This window comes from Patiria miniata, unplaced genomic scaffold (assembly GCF_015706575.1).
Source record: "Patiria miniata isolate m_02_andy unplaced genomic scaffold, ASM1570657v1 HiC_scaffold_9, whole genome shotgun sequence".
NCBI lineage: Eukaryota > Metazoa > Echinodermata > Asteroidea > Valvatida > Asterinidae > Patiria > Patiria miniata.
In genome coordinates this window covers 27,140,125-27,157,802 of record NW_024037076.1, presented here as the reverse complement: position 1 = coordinate 27,157,802, position 17,678 = coordinate 27,140,125, and the positions used below count along the sequence as shown (strand labels likewise).

At 38.3% G+C, this 17,678-nt stretch overlaps 1 protein-coding gene across 6 annotated transcripts in view; it reads left to right on the top strand.

Moving 5' to 3' along the window:
- Positions 1-267: 267 nt before the first annotated feature.
- The window catches only part of LOC119721031 (cGMP-specific 3',5'-cyclic phosphodiesterase-like), a 108,095-nt gene continuing 90,684 nt past the window's right edge, over positions 268-17,678 (top strand). For all 6 annotated transcript variants that reach the window (XM_038190903.1, XM_038190902.1, XM_038190900.1 and 3 more), the window contains exon 1: positions 268-1,307. In XM_038190903.1, coding sequence (XP_038046831.1) covers positions 663-1,307 — 645 coding nt within the window. In that variant the 5' untranslated portion in view covers positions 268-662. The remainder of the gene's footprint in view (positions 1,308-17,678) is intronic.

Sequence of the window (17,678 nt, the reverse complement as noted above, 5' to 3'; positions counted from 1 at the left end):
TTGGGATGACGTCACGGATTGAATTTGACAGCTGACTGCGCGCTGCGCATGTCGTGCATGGCTACCAATTCATGCAGCCAGCGTGGGCAATGTACATGTACACTGTACTAATAACACGTATAGCTAGTGTACGGATGGTGGACGACGTACGCGTTGCACATCGTGCGTAGTGCAGTGCATGTAGTGTACAATAAATCAGTGTGTGCAGCGCATGCAGTTCGCAATTCGCATTGGAATGCAGAATTGAAAGACTAGACCTCTAAGGCTCTATGCCGAAGACTGAATGTGCAGATGTTTATGGTGTATCTGGACAAATGAAGGCATTTAAGAGAATTCCAGTGTTGTGTGAGTTTACCAGGTACTGTAGATATGCATATCATCCGTCAACATCATAACAGGCTTTTTCGGTCTCGAGCAAAATGACACTGGGAATCGGTTTTGACCGGCAAATGCAACCACTGCGTGACAAGTTTGTGTGGTGCTATTTCCTACTCGGTTCAGCTGCCAGTCGTCAGGGGCCTTCCAACAACTGGACGAGCCCAGCCAAATGACGTTTCTTTATTTTCTTCGTCAGTAGTAAGTACAGTATATGAAGTAAATATTACAAACTTTAGTGAACAGTGTTTATATATCGAGAACACCGAGGGTAAAGGCCATTCAAAATGTCGGAAAAACGGGACGTGTGTCGTGAAGATGTCGAGAAATACTTGGACACCCATCAAGATATTGCTGTGGAGATTTTTGCCGCGAAGGCCACACCAGAGTTGGTGGATGGATGGCTGTCTAAGCATTCGGTCGGACATGTTTCAAAGAGTATGTCTAGCCATGAAATTGGTTCTTGGCCTGATGTCTCCGCCTGTGCGTCCAACACGGAGAAGCACAAAATGTTGCACTCCCTGCGGAAAAGTTTTGCAGGGGCCAGTGGAAGTTTGCGGAGCCTGTTGTCACCAAGGAAACGGAAAATCGTGCGAAGAAATAAGTCTGCGCTTCGGCAGCTTGACGAGAAAGATTTATTTATGGAACTGATTCGGGACATAGCTGATGAACTTGACCTACACACGCTCAGTCATAAGATTCTGATGAATGTGAGTATCCTGACAAATGGGGACCGCTGCAGTCTCTTCCTAGCCCGTGGAAATCGTGAAAATCGCTACCTGGTATCAAAGCTCTTTGATGTGACAGAGAATTCAACAGTGGAGGATGCCCTTCATACAGAGGCAGACGAAATTCATATACCCTTTGGACAGGGTATAGCCGGGCATGTGGCCCAAACCAAGGAGACGATCAACATCAAAAATGCATATGAGGTTTGTTCATTCTCTTACTTATTGGGCTATCACTCCGTCTCCATCATTTCTTTATAGGCCTCAATAAGTTCTAGAGCTAGAGGCACCAGAAAGGTACATGCCTTAATAGTTCTAGAAGTAAGGCCTAACTTGAATTTGGCCCAAAGGCTAGTAGTACTAGTAGTACAGTCAATCAAGACCCTTTTTTTTGTTAGAGTAAAAGTTAGTTTTCTGTGGTTCAGCAGAAATTTAACATGTTTAATTAATGTATTGATTGATATATCTTACTTAGGCCTACTAACATGACTAAAATCAAATTTGCTAGCCATAATTTTTTTTTTTTTGGGAAGGGGGGATTGAGCAAATGAACAAAGCATTTAACTTAAGCAACGGAAAGAATGAAATACATACATATCAGACACCACATCTTTGGCTGTGTACAAAGTCTATGGAGAGTTGAGTGCATTTTTAAAGTATTTTCTAACAAAATTGGAAATGTTTCTCGGTCCCAGATTCATGCCTTTTCAACATTTTTGTAATGACTGGCCTTCATTGAGATGATATATGATGAAAAAAGTGGCGTCAGGATGCAACAGTCTTTCCTCAGTAATTCATACACAATTATAGTCAGTCAAATGTACATGTATTTCCTGTTTAATAAAACTTTGCAATCAACTTGTAAAATTGCTTGTCAGTGTTTTGACACAATTGATTGATATGATCCATAAATTTGAAAATTGATCTAGCTTTATCAAACCACACCAGATAGTTTGAGAGTGAAGACATTCACATGAAGTTGGAAATCACTTTACTTTAATACCTAAGAAAATAAGAGAAGTCATATTAGTGGGTAATAGTGTGTGCGAGAACATTTGATGGTTTCGTTGTAAACAGAATTAAAAAAACCCAATTGTTTGATTACAGAAACCTATTCCTGGAATTGCAGGGATAACAGTATATGACAGGTTTGATTTACTACACTATTTAGTTTTGGTTGAAATTACACAAGGGCTTTTTTGCTTATTTTTTCATTTTTACATTTTGCAAATTGAGAAGGATATTTACATACATGTACTGCATATACTCCATACTGTTTTCCAGATGAAGAATAAATTGACCAACCACTTGTTTGCAGAATTTCTGCATACAATTACTTCAGACCATTAAATTTATACATTCATATACTATATACATGTATACATACTACATGTACCTCCTTTCCTTCCCCCAGCTCCTATACATATAACATGTATCAGAAGACAGTTACCACCATAAAGTGTGTTTTTATTACTGTCCTTCACCCAGATGTTTACCTTGCCCCCATAAAATATATTGCTTGGACAGTATCATCAACCTGCTTGGAAATGCTAATGTGGGATTTGCTAAAACCAAATTGAGAATATGATTGGATACTAGGCCTATGTGTTTGAAAACAAAATGGAAATTTATTCAGCCATCAAAACTGCACAACAGTTTAGGAATTATATTGAAGGTTGGACTTTGGATAATTTATATTTGACAGTGGTTTGCTGTTTGCCATTTTTAATACATAAAAGCCCTGCACAAAAGCAATTGATAATGGTTTTTGGCTAAAAAGTAAGGTACTTATTACATGTGCGCTACTAGAGCTGTGAAAAACAGTACGAAATATAGAGTGAGCCATAGTACATTTAACTTAATACATAAAATACCAACCATCTTGATTCATATACACATTGTCTTTTACAGAGGAACTTACCCAAGTTTGCCATAACTTTGATATTTTTCCACCCTTTGTGGGAACCTTGGGATGCTTTCAGGTTGAATGTGCATCAAGCAGATCTTAAAATCTTGAATTAATGTACATCCATGGGTGTTGTGGATAGGCCTAATTTTATTTAATGGGTCCATGCAATGGATTTTTCTTGGGAATATATTTTGTGCAGCTTTCTACTCTTAAAAGTATGACAAGTATTTGAAAGCCCCTTTTGGTTAATTTTATTGAAAAAATGCTCTTCTTAGACTTTTAAAATTGTCCACATGTGCTTAAACTGAGGGTGCTGTTGCTGTGGTGTCACTTCAGGAAGACACTGTTCAGTTTATGGGTTTTTTTGTTAAAATTGTGATGAAAAATTTAAATTCATGACAGAAAAATATCCAAAATTCTGGCAACTTTTGGTGCTGAAATAGATGTAACAATGCGGTTTTACCTGAAATGACATCACACTTTTGCTCATGAATATATGGATATTTACATTAGCATAAAAAAACAAAAAGGCACCAAAATATTCTTGAAAATGGCAAAACAAAAAATTGAAAATAAGGTTACATTGTAAATGGGACAGAAAAATGCAATTGCAAAGATTGTAATAAAAAAATAACATTGCATGGCCATTGAAGCTGAGTGGATTGAAGCAGGCAAATGCATAAGGTACGGTACGTTGATCACAGGAGTGTCCCATTAAAAGCAAAAAAAAAAAAAAATCCCAGAAATGGCGAACACATTAAGCTTTAATTACTAGTGCTGAAACTCCCCATTCTCTTTGGTAAACTAAAAGCGCCCTGGGCACAAATATTTAGAATTAATGTGCATCATTGTAGGATATACTGGTATTAAACATTTGTATTTGGAATGGAAACTGGTATTAAACATTTGTAAATGGAATGGAATTTCACCAGCAAGCTCTACCCCACATTCGTGTACACGTGTAATTGTAGCGCCAGACTCTGCGAGTGGTTTCATGATTATTACAATTTTTAATCTGAAGCATTTGCGGTTTTATTTTGTGCCTAGAGAAGTGAAACTCGCATTTTCTGATTGTGCAGTTTTGGGTTTATCAGACCATGAATGCGTTTTTTATATCAAAAGCAGCAAGCTACATTCAACTGTAGCTATTAATTAAAAACTAAATCTCTAGTTATTTAGTACAGTGGGTGAACCATATCCCTTCTGCATTAGCCATACACCATACTGCTGCTACCTATTGGTGACATGTGACCAATCAATCACTATCTTGTCTAGATATAGATGCTAAGTGCCAACTTGACCTTAATCTGGTCATTGATAAATTTGTTGAATTTAAATTGATGAATTCATGAATTGTTGAAATGTATAGAATTTCTAGTAATTACATCATATGATTCTGTGTGTACAGCTCAAGTGAACAGTCCTTTATTGAAAACCTCAAATTGACCAGAATTTGTCCTGCATAACTTCATCTTTATTCATTGATGTATACGTGCAAGTACATACTGTATACATTGAGTCTGAATATTAAGTGCAACAACAGAAATTAAACCCCTTTTTAATTTACAAATTTTGTTCAACTTATAAATGAGATGTACATGTAGGACCTACGCATGTACTTGTCCCTGAAGCCTACATCTCACATTACTGAACTCTCTTAGGTCAAATTATCTAAATAAATGCCTTGTGTAAGTGTCCGTATGCAATGCATTCCATTACTGTACTGTGTATGGGATGAGAAGTTTCAATACCTGCAATACAGAAGGCTATTTGATGAGCCATTGTAGGAATTTCACATATGATTAGGAATAGGATTATTACAGAGCGAAGGATGTTGGGGATGTATGTTAAGTGCCAATAGCACACAACCATAATTACACGGCAGGTTTCTGTTGTAGATCGAGTTACACATGTGCCCTACACTTGAACGTGTATGTTCATGATATGTACATTCATGTACATGTATGTATAGCACACATGTTTGGCATAAATGTATGTATTCCACTAAAAAATACCGGTATCCTCTCCGAAGCTGCATGTATAATTAAATAATACCGTACATGTAGCTGTACTGTTCATGAACCGGGTAGCAAAGTCTGCCCAAATGCTGAATTCCTGTTCACGAAATTAGGCAATGGGCATTTCATAATGTTATCGTTATTGCATCTGGAGATTTACCTGCACATGTGTGCATAGGTGTTGAGATTGATTTGTACTACATTTACATAACACTGCGTCGAAAATGCAGTTTAGTCCTTGTACCTGTACAGTGTACATGTACATTGGACATTGTGCAGTACGTGAATAGTATTTGGCAATTAAGGCTTTCGACACTTTCTCAGACGTGTAAATAAACTACCGGTACAACTGTGCAGTGTGGTACGTGTTCATGGTTTTTTTTTTTTTTATTGTTTGATAATATTTAAATTTGAAGTAAGTGGCCCTACACTGCACATTTGACACTGACAGAGGGCTTTGTAAACACAATGGCCTTTTCAAGAGGTACAAGGTATATTTGAATTGGTACATTAACAAACGTAAAGAGTAGATTATGTTGTCACCGAGCAGTTGTACTAATACTACAAGAGTACATTTACATGGTTTTGGACTATAGGAATTTGACAGTTTAAATGGTAGAACAAGATGTTTTAAAAAAAATCAGACTAGAGGATGTCATTGATAGGTCTACTTTTGAGGCTCTCATTTTTTAAAACATACATTGAAATATACATATTTGTTGTTTTTGTCTTGTGGATGATACTTGATAAACAGTGCGTACATTGTGTACATGTATACTAGATCTCAAAGTAGGTGTTCTCTCAAGTACCGGTACATGTACCGGTATTCTCAGGCAATTTCACATTCATATCTAAATCATGAATGGATCCATCATCTTTACGTTCAACCATCTATTTGAATGCTTGTAAATATATGTGTTTCCTACCCCATTCATTGACGCAATCAGTTGGCTTGATGTCGTTGATTTGCTGCCTCTTTTTGCTTTCATTGCACAAAGGATTGCCCCTGGAGGGAAGTGTGAGTTTTGTTGGCGAGCCCTGTCTTTTGCCAGATGCTGCAAGTTCCTTGTGAAATTAAATCAGCGAGTCAGTGATATGTACACGTAATTGCCTTGCCCTTCCATCTTCATGCATCCCTTAACTCATAAATAAATTGTGTGTAGCATGAGTTTACTTAAGGCAGAATCTTTGTCCAGTGGAATCTGGTCAAAGTGTTGTGCACGGTGCATATGCATGCCGTTGATTTCCTATCAGTTTTGCCTCAGCTCATGTGCGCACTGATGATCACTTGCGTCATATGGTTGTAAAGCAACCATTGATTTACACATAACCGCGAGGGCACTGAATATATGTAAAAGCCTGAAACAACACCCCTCATTCTTATTGATTCAGCACCTTATTTGATTTCCAATTATAATTCAAGGTACGCCTGTTTGTAGCATGTAAATTCTTGACCATGACCAGGGACACAGTGTTTGTCTGAAATGTCTACATAAAATGTAATTAATGTATTAATACACAATATTTTTTTTTCATGTGAATATTGATTTAATAAATAATCTTTAGAATAACATACATGTACTTTGACACGGTTTACAGGTTTTAAAATGCCATTGTTTTTAATATTAAGGTTGGAAGGTTAAAAAAAAATTGCCTTTTTTGCCTTTGTTAAATATTTTAAAGAGTTTGAATGCAGTAACCCATGCTGAATTTACGTTATGTTGCAGAACTGCTCTTGTAAAAAATAGAAAGATGTTCCTGTATTATTTAAAATGATAACATGTGTGTGTACTGTGTCAATGTTCTAAGCTTCAGAAGATACACGCACGCAAGGATGATGGAAGTTGGTAGATAATTACCGACAGACTATCCTCCGAAACCACTCCAAAACAACACCAAAGATCCCAAGCGCACCACCGCTGGCAGCAAGTGGTCTAGTTGGGTAGGATTTCGGGGAAACATTGCACTGCATACATTGAATGATGTCAATATCCATGGAGAGGATTACAAGTACAAACTCCATGCTGATGGGCAGGCGATCGATGGGTAGAGGGAAGTTCTTTCATAGCCTGAGGGAGCGTCAAGAAAATAACTGGGTCCTGGTCTTGCATACCATTATTGTAGATGCCGTAATATGGGCAGTATACATGTAAATTTTACATGTATGGAAGGGCATCTTGTCGGCCATTGCCAATGAGTTCAGTGTAATTTTTGGACTGAGTGCATTGATGTGTACCTGTGTGTGCCACAATCCCTTTCAAACTTTTTCTAATTAATTCTAGAGGGTTTGTGACCTTCCAAGCATACATGGGGAATTAAGCAATAAAAACAAAAGAGCCTACTTGAAATGTACAGTGTACATGTACATGTTCATTTACTAACTTGGGATCCTTTTTTTTGGTCCCCATTAAATTTGTTTTATTGTCTATGAAACATGTAACATGATTTATTCTAAAAGAAAAATACCTATAGTATGAACATTGTGGATTGGACTTTGCCAAGATGTGATATACTTTTGTGCTTTGTGAAGTTCGATGCTGACCCAAGTGTGTAGGCCTACTGATGTGTGTACTCTACATGTGCAGAATATGTAGATTTTGGAATACAATTCAACTGTTTACAGGTTGCCATATGGGAAAACATTTTGACCAATTTAATTTGAAGTTAGTTCAACCGTGAAATGAACACCATCTTACTAATACATGTACTATCTGGCTTGATCATAGAACCCATCTGACATGTCTGAGATTTACAAGTACCGGTACGTGTACATGTGTATTAGTAATTTAATATTTAATGAAAAAACACAATTTGATACGCTATTGCTCTGTCATGAACATATTAAAAACACAGACAAGCATAGAAATATATGTGTAGGGGTAATTGACCCAACACTCTATGAGAAATGCTGATGTAGGGCTGTAAAATTTGTGGGCAGCTAAGTGTTTAACTTAGTTTTTGAAAAGCAATCACTGTTGAGTTGCTCTTTAAACAAGTCAAGTTTTTGAAAATGCAAGAAGATGTGACCACTATTAATTTAAGAACCCCCCCCCCCCAAAGTCTCCTGTTTCTGGTATGGAGCTTGCCCCAAAAGTGGTGCGGCGACGTGGTTTTTTTTTCCCCTACTTTTTCTTCTTCATATGTCGGCTAATATTGCAGATGACGCTTCGATCCCCTTAAAACTCTCAAAATATCCTTCAGGGTGGAGCTTGAAGTGACCTCAGTAAGGCCATAAGGCTTGAGAATTCTGCACCCACTTACTATCTCGACTGACACAAATATTCTTTGGGAAATTTGGATAGTCAAAAGAAAAATCAGAGAAAACGGTAACGTCAGACCATACAGCAACATCGACATCGTGCATGCGCTGCCAGGCTGGTCATTAGTCTGCTCCCTTACATATTGCGCTGATTAAAAAGTGTTTACAGGTTCCAGATACACGACCATCGCTTCCTCAGTCTGGCTTCTAGATGCACAAGTACAAAATTACAACAACTGTCTGCAAATGGTGCCCGACTAAATTTAGTGCAAAATATATGGGAGCCCAGGCCCCAGGGAGGCCACATAAAGCTTTTAGGCCTACTCGATCGTAATCCCATCTAAAACATGTTAACATTGTACAGCAGCAGGATTCCAGTCAAACCAGTGAGTTTGGTGGTTTTGAGACATCATCTTACATTGAAAAAGAAACATTTTAATTTTGCCGACGCGCATGGCTACGACGATGCGCGCACAAACCAGAAACCGGAGACTTTTTTTGGGCCTAAGCCAACTAAATTATTATTATTATTATATTATTTATTCGGCCAACAGCGACATTTGTTTTGGGGGCATTTTAAATTGTCGTTTGTTTGTTTGTTTTTCTGAAAATGACCACTTTACAGTTCAGTTGTTTGAGGGTGTTTTTAACCCATTGGCACCTGTAGGCCTAATACATTGCATAAAAATTATACACGTACATGTACATTATTCACTGAATCCATAAAACCAAACAGGTCAAGTGACAAATGGGTCAAGCGACAAACGGGTCAAGCAGTCAAGACATCAATTGTCTTCATGTAATTAAAAAAAAAAGGTCACATGTACAGTGTACACATTAATTCAGCAAAAGGATACAAATATGTGGATCACATGAAGTTTAGTATCAGGTAGTTTTTCATGATTTTGTGGAAGTTCTGCATACCATTTTCATCACTGTAGAACACAGGTTAGTGTGGCCATCAGGACGTGCCCTGCAATAATGTCTTCTCTTCCCGTTGGGCAACACTCATTAGCAAAAAGGTTCTCAGCCTGGCAACGCCAAACAAGTTCTAAAATGTTTCACAACGAGATGTTGGCATTAATGTTTACCCTTAAGTGAAGAAAAGGTGCCTATAGGTCAAAGCTATAGTCGTTAGATGGCATTTTTGTGTGTGTGTTTTTTTTAAAGGAAGGTTTTTGGTGTTCATTTTTTTTCAGTTAGGAAGTACATTTGATATCGTGTGCTTGGATAATGTAATTTCATTGGTCTAGAACAGCCACGTGTTTGGTCTATAAAAACGTACATGTACATGGATGTGATATCGCACTGCGTTCATTGCGCGCCAGCTTTGCGCAACCTGCAATTTCAAACGCTCAATCTCATGTCTGGCAGGACATCAAAACCTTTAGTTATCAAAGGTTACATCACAAGGCCTTTTCACACTGCACAGCCAATCCCCGGGAAATAAATCCCCGGGAAATTCCCGGGGATTTTTTACCCCACCAACACCCCAGCAACCATTCACACTAGACACATTTGATAACTCCCGGGGACACTATTTCCCGGGAATATGCACGATCGTTTCACACTCGCAATCAAACCCCGGGAATTGTGCAAAAGTTTTCAGGCGGACAGTCGGCTATTAATTTCGAGAAAACTTTCAGTTTCTCGTTGATGATGACGTTGAGAAATACGCATCGAGAATTGCTACCTAGCTATCCCCCGACGGACACGGAGCCGGCCCAGCGCCCGGCCAATTAACCCGCACTTCCGAGCCGGGCCGCACCGGCGAAGTACGATGAAATGTTCCCGCATGCATTGTCGGGAGCATGCCATAAAAACAAACAGGCCTCTTTTTACTACCAATCTTATCAAATTTTTATTTGTAGCAACGACTTTGCAATGTCAAAAAATCAACTTTTCCATCGCAATTTTCTTCGGAAAACATACGGCAATCGCCTTGCGTCATATGGACGGATCATCCAATGATACCGTAACTAAAGGGGTGCTTTTAATACCCTTTTTAAAGTTTTACATCGTTTCTCGAATAAATTCTTAACACAAATTATATTGTGATGTTGAGGAGCTTCTTTTCTAACATTGAAATTTTTCGAACTTCATAAAGAGAATTTTGTATAATTTTGGAAATGCTGGTAAATATTCTTTAAAAAAGAAAGAATATGGGACACCCCTACAGTAAGATAAATGGTGTGATCCACATTGGTGACGCAGTACTGCAGCTCAGCACGTGCATCGAAGAAATTTTCATGGAAAATGCACATACGTTGTTGGATGACAGTTATCTGTTTTGGAGGATAAAAGTGGGTGAGATTTTTCAGGCGCAGCGTACGCAAAGTTGGGAGTCTTTCAGTTGGAAAATTATCATGGATAATGCCTACATGTTCGTTCAAACGTTGCTGGAAAATGGTTATGTTTTTGAGGATAAAAGTTACATTTCCAGGCGCTGCAAACTGAAGTTGTGAGTATTTCGGTCACGCGACAGCCCGATCGACAAACTGAACACCGTTTGCATTGCGATTTATTTCTAAAAGTTCGGAGCACTTGAATATTGTGTCGCAAAATGCGATCGATACAGGGGGGAAAAAAAGGTGGGGTAAGTTCAAACCCGCCGACGTTCACACTAGTTGCTTTTCCCCGGGAAATACGTAAAACCCCGGGGATTTCTCCTTTAACCCTACTCCCGAGCAGGGGTAAAAAATTCCCGGGGAAAAGCTTTTCCCCGGGAATTCCCCGGGGTTTATTTTGTAGTGTGAACAGACCGACCGAAATTCCCCGGCAATTTCCCGGGGAATTGCCGGGGAAATCGTCTAGTGTGAAAGCCCCTACAGTGATTTCATTTGAATATTTCTCAGACAGTAGTTTCAACCGTTTATCTTTTTGAGTTATTGGCACGATAGGCCTACATGTATGTATGCAACAAAACAATTGTTGACTGCTGTGCTACCGGTATGCGCCCCTCGGGTGTTAAAAAGGTCATTTCCCACATCAACAGTTGTTAAATGTACCACCCCACTTGGTTACTCACTTGTTCATATAAGAAATCACATAATTTTTGTTTTCACGAAGTTCAAGAATTACAGAAAATGAGTTTACATTCGTACTCAACACTAGTGCGCTGAAGTGTTCATTGAAAGAACAAAGTTACATACATTGATTTACATAAAGATACAAGTTTATAACAAGAAGTTTCAACATTCAGAGTTTAAATTTTCATTTGTACATGTATAAACGATGACTCACAGCCATATATCGCATGTTTAAAAGCGTTACTGGTATGCATGCAATGGCTTTGGTAACCCCGCTGTCAGATGGGACTTAAGTTCTTATATCATTTCATAATCTTGGTAAGGATAGAAAATTAGAGCGGAAGATTAGAAAATTATTGGTTGGCGGGGTGCTTATAATTGAACACACGAGGTGCAGGATGAAGCTCACTGTGTGAATGGCACTTCAGACGTAGGGAGCAAGTCCTCCCAGAATTACTGGAATTAATATCAGCGTGGGCCTTGGGTCCAAGCAACTTCCACACTCCCCGGCTAGTGACTGTTATTGCTTTGGGATGGTTTTAGCTTTGCGCCGTGTATAAAGCTGTGAATATTACAGCTGTCCAAACAGGCACAGTGAAGGTCTTTGCTCACTAGGCACGCAAACTTTCATTTGGGTGTTTGCTCGGGAGATGAGAAAGTGGGGACTTTGGTTGGCACTGAGCTGCAATCAGCAATCGGAATTTCTGCTCTTCAGTTCTGCCCCGTATGGCAACAAGCAGCAGTAATTTCTGCTGTACCATTTTTTTTTTTCAAAACGGAGATGTATATTATGATGAAAAAAAAAAAATCAATTATGGATAATTCTTGTACCAGTAAGTTTTCTTATCTATAGATAATACTTGCCGAGGCAAAATTTGCATTGAAACATATTGAAATTGCATGCTTATTTCTCATGTGGAGGTTGGCTGAAGATTTAAAGTAGAGTAGATCATTTGCAGCTGTCCAAAAAGTACTGGTAGCTGACAAAATTATTGTTGAAATGCTTGCTTGGTATTAATGGCAATAAACTCCCCATTAAATTAGTTTTTTTCTGGTATGCTGTCATTTTGAGGAAAACAATAAAAGAAGGCCATTTTCCAAAGATGCGTCAGTCTTTGGAAAGTTACGTCAGTACATGTAATTGGTTTGTAATTCTGCAAAATCCTGAATGGGTGCGGGGAAGCGTTGACACACACGTGCGCAGGGTTGCTATTATTCGTCAGTTCAGTGCGTGATATCGCATCTATAGCTGCTATCAGCTGAATGAGAACGTGTCCCCGATTTGGCTGATTTCGGGCGCAATTCAAAACATGACTCGGCAAGATCCTAGAATATTGTTGTCTTGGAATATACAGCATTCACAGAGCTAAAAACTTCATCAGGTTAGTTGTTTAAGCACCTGTCTTTAGATTTTAAGCACTTTTGTTGCTTCAAACAAAAAAATGTGCAAATGACAAATGATCTACCCTCCCCTTAAACTTCCATAAACTTAACAACAGTTTGAAATTGTAATCAATAAATAATCAGTAATATTTTTACAGTCGACTCTCTTTAGTACATGTACAAACTCTGTCAATACAAAATTCTGGTTATAACAAACATAAAGCCTTAGTCCCGACTGTGCATTTATATGCACTATGAATGGGACTGATGTTCCTCTTGATACAAACTTCTGATATTAAAAACAATTTGGCAAGGTCCGAACGAGTTTGTTATAACGAGACTCGACTGTACTGCTCTAAAATTCAGTGATTACATAGTTAATATTACAAGTTAATTTAGGTTAATACAATAGATGAAATGAATGTCGTATTTCTAAATCAACTTGATTCTTTATTGCACTGTTTCAAAATTGAACGGGCTTGACTATAAAATCTCTCATCTTTTATCAATTTAAAAAAAATCAACTAGGAACCATGTCATCATTTTTGTTTTGCCAAACAAGAACATCAAACAGTTCTGTGAATTTACCGTGCACCTAAATTGGTGGGTTTGTCTTCAGGGTAATTTGACAGGTCGTTGGCTGTATTCAGATGAGTCAGCTTGTCTTTCTGATCTTAATCTCTCATCCAGTGATTCAATGGGTACCCGAGGGCAGATTTGAGGGTTGTTTTGAAAATGCTAAAATGTGGAAATGGTCCTGAGCATATATAGTCCAGATGACCAGAGATAATAATAATGCTAGTTCAAATGACGTGTGTAAATAGTCCCCAAGATGCTAGAGGATGGATTCATTGATCCATTTTCGAGTAATTTTGTAATCCACTACTCAAAACTGTGTTGGACCAAATATTCTGAGGGCAGATTTGAGGGTTGTTTTGAAAATTATGCTAAGACGTGGAAATGGTCCTGAGAATATACAGTCCAGATGAGCAGAGATGAATGCGAATGCTAGTTCAAATGACATTTGAGCAATTTTTATGTGCAGATATCTGTGCACAATAATATCCATGCTATTATGAGACTTAATAGGGTGTACATGTACATGTAGCTGCCATTGCGTTGATAAGCATGGTTAAAACAAAGTCATGTGTAAATAGTCCCCAAGACGCTAGAGCCGGAGGATGGATTCATTGATGACAAATGTGTATCTATAGGGTTGTCCATTTTCGAGTAATTTTGTATTCGATTATGTTGCATGTACCGGTATACACCTTTACATACGTACATTGATTACATTGCAGTTTCTTTGTAGCAGCGACATTTTAATTAAATTATACATGAGTGCCTAGTGGTGTGTGACCGATCATGTACGTGCATTGTTCAGGGTAATTTCATTAGAATTTTTGTGTCATATGATTTCCCCCCCCCCCCCCCCCCCAAAAAAAAAGACTTGGGAGGGAGGGGGGCGGGAGAAGTGAACGCACATGTACATGTACTTTGCTTTTGTAAATGGGACAACTAAAATGAGGTTGTTAAAACAATGATTTTGTTGCATTGGTTTTCCTCTATTTTCGTGTTAAAGTCACTTCGTTTTTGTATTAACATTGGAAGCCGCTCATTGGCCATGATGAAGTACGTTTGTGTGAATTATTGAGTATCACCGATCATTGGAAAGGGGAGTGATGCATGCCCATCCGTGTATGATCTCGCTAATGATTCCTTGTAGTGGGTTCATCAGCTGCGTGTTCCACTCCACTGCCAACCGAGTCAATTATCAATCCCATGGGTACCTGGATTTTCTGCGAAGGTTTGGCAACCTGATGTCTGACTTTTGCTGTTTTCCCATCTACCGTACATCATGGATGACCCCAAAAATTTGTTTGAGTGCAAATGTATATTCCATTGCTGTTATTTTTTTGAAAAAAAAAGAAAATGAAGAAATATGAGTACTATGTGTGTACATGTTATGTACTGTCTAATGTACATGTACCGGTACTTGAAACTTGTCTCATATCAAATCATGTTTTCCATAAGACACAAGGAAACATTACATGTATGTGTAGAAACTTGTGTGGCTTCATATGAAGCTAAATGTATTTACCGGCAGTTAGTTAATTTGTGAGGTTTTGCATCCGAACACATAGGCCTACGTTAAGTTATCCGTAACGGTTATCGACCATTACGCGGTTTCGCAGCATGTATGCGCATACACTTGTAGTCACCTGCAGCAATCCAAAAAGACAGTCGCTGATGAAAGCCTTGTGTCTGCGGCTAATCCTTCTATGAAACACAAACAAATGGCACTTGAAGAAAAAAGAAGATTAGGCCACAAAAAAAATACTCGGTCTCTGGTCAGGCCAAAGTTCTGGAATTGATGCGGCGACGCGGCTTGTTTTTTTTTTTTTTTTTTGCTTTTTTTTTTTTTCAAGCTTGGATTGTACAGACAAGGTGGGGTACTACATGTCCATGTATTTTGCTTTTTTTTGGTGTTCTCTTGTACATTGGTGTCCTCCATAATTTGCCTTGGTGCCCTCGATCATTTGCCTTGGTGCAATTTCCCATTCCTTGGTGCTCTTTGGTAAAAAAATTGAGGAGGTGCGAAGCTACCGCGGAACATTTTGGAAAGAAAAAAAGATTGACGCGCATGATTAAAATCGACGCGCGCGCTGACCAGAGACCTACTTATTTATTTTTTCGGCCTTATATAAATTAACACAAAAGAGGCTAGCAAGTGGCATGACATCACAAGACCACTCAAAGTGATGACTTATCCGGCACACTAACTGATCCATTCGCTTGCAAAACCTCTTTAATATTATTGAGAAGGTTTTCAAAATTAAAGGGGATAAGAAAGGCAAAGATGGTCAGGATAATACAACATGGGGTTATTGAATTGACTCTGACGTTTTCTTTTGCACTTCTGTTTTGCAGTACTTAGGCCCCCTTTGTATGTATTTTTTTTTTTTTACTGCATTGACAGTTAATTGTTTGCATAGATTTTGTCTTATTTAAAGGTAGAGTATATAATTTGTCATTTGTACATTTGTTTCATTTGAAGCAACAAAAGTGCTCAAAATCTGAGGACTAGGTGCTTAACAACTAACCTACAATACATGTACATGTATGTAATGAAGGTTTAGCCCTGTGAACGCCGTATATTCTGAGAAAACAATATTCAAGCAAATCACTTTTAATTCAAAAGTTGCTGAGTCATATTTTAAATTGCGCCCCAAAATAAGCATCCGGAACACTTTCTCATTCAGCTGATTGCAGCTACGCGATGTCATGCACTGAACGGATGAATAATAGCAACTGCGCGCTCATGTGTGTGGTGTCGACGCTTGCGCGCACCCATTCATGGATTCACCCAATTACACACCAACTACCCTACTTATAAATGGAAATTTCCAAACGTGCGTCTTTTTACTCATCTTTGGAAATGACCTTCTTTTATTGTTTTCTTCAAAATGAAAGGAAGTTTAGTGCCATTAATTACTATCTTTAAACCAAGCAACCTTTTTGACCACTTGATAATTTGGTCCGTTGCTTTTAGGATAGCTGCAAATGATCTACTGTACCTTTAATTGAATAAATGCTGCTTCAGAAATAGTTTTTACTTTTCACATCAACTCTACATGTAATGCTATTAAATCACATGATGTAGACAGTCAGATTAATAGGCAGTCATATTGGAGCCTGTGTCACAAGTTGCTCAGGAAAAAAAAAGGATATTTGCGTTTAAACTACCATCCTCAAGATTTTATGAAATCACTTGGAGATCATACATCCGCAGGCTTCATCTTGACTACAGATGTAATTTTGCATCATTTGTCTGATTTAATTCGATTTTCTTGCCTGTGCCTTCTTCTCCAAGACAGCGAAAGAAATGAAAAATTCCTTTTTTTTTTTTTTTTTTTGCTTGAGAGGAAATTGCTGACGAAATTGTCAACCTTCGGGGGAAAAGAAACAAACTACACTTGCCGTGACAAAGAAAAGCCTCTTAAAGCCGTATCCAAGGCAAAGAGCATTTCACACGTTTTGTTTGCCGCTGCTGTTGTTGCTAGGACACCGCGCACTTGAGACTGGCCTCCCGAGTAATCGCTGAAATGTTCCAGGTGAAATGGACAGACTCAGGGGCTTTAATTGCGTTTACATTGAAACGCATACTTTTGTGCATAGACTAGAGTGGTATTGATTCACACTGAGAAAAAACAAATAGGCTTGGATTTTCCAGTGTCCTGGGTTAAAATCAAAGACTGCTTGACGTATGCACCCGTACAGTAGGCATACCGGTACGTGTAATGCCAAATCTGCATTTTCTAACCAATTTGTTACAGTTCTGGCAATTTTTATCTTTCTTTGGGGAGGGGGGGGGGGGAGGGGAAATTTGTACATGTGTACTGTGACGCGATTCTGCTGTGCACTATCAAGAAAAGAAATACATTTGATGTACTGTACAAGCATTGTAAAGTAACTGTCATACTTTAAAAGGTACCGGTATATTTTCTGTCATGCGATACTAGCACTGAATGATATTGTTGGTGATATGATTGCTGAAATAATAAACATACATGGTGTTCATTTGTGTATATTTTCATGTGTGTGCAGGTACATGTGTACATGAACGTGATACACTGTGCCCTCTGGAGACATGCACACAACAGGGAACAAAAGATTGTATACGTCTCCACATGGCAATTTCTCTAGATGAATACGTCTCCACAAGGTTATCATGAAATACATATAGATCTATACGTAATAGATTATACAATGTATATGGATTTTACTCAAAAACTAGGAATTTCCAAGGTATGCTGATCCGTCGCAAATGGAAGAGTTTTAGAAAAGGAATATTAAGTCCGAATTTCAGCCAAGGAAATTAATTCTGGTTAAAATAAGAGCATTTTGAAACTACACTTCAAACTCAAAAACTTTGAGAACAAAGAAATGTCTCCACAAGGATAAAAATTTCAGTAT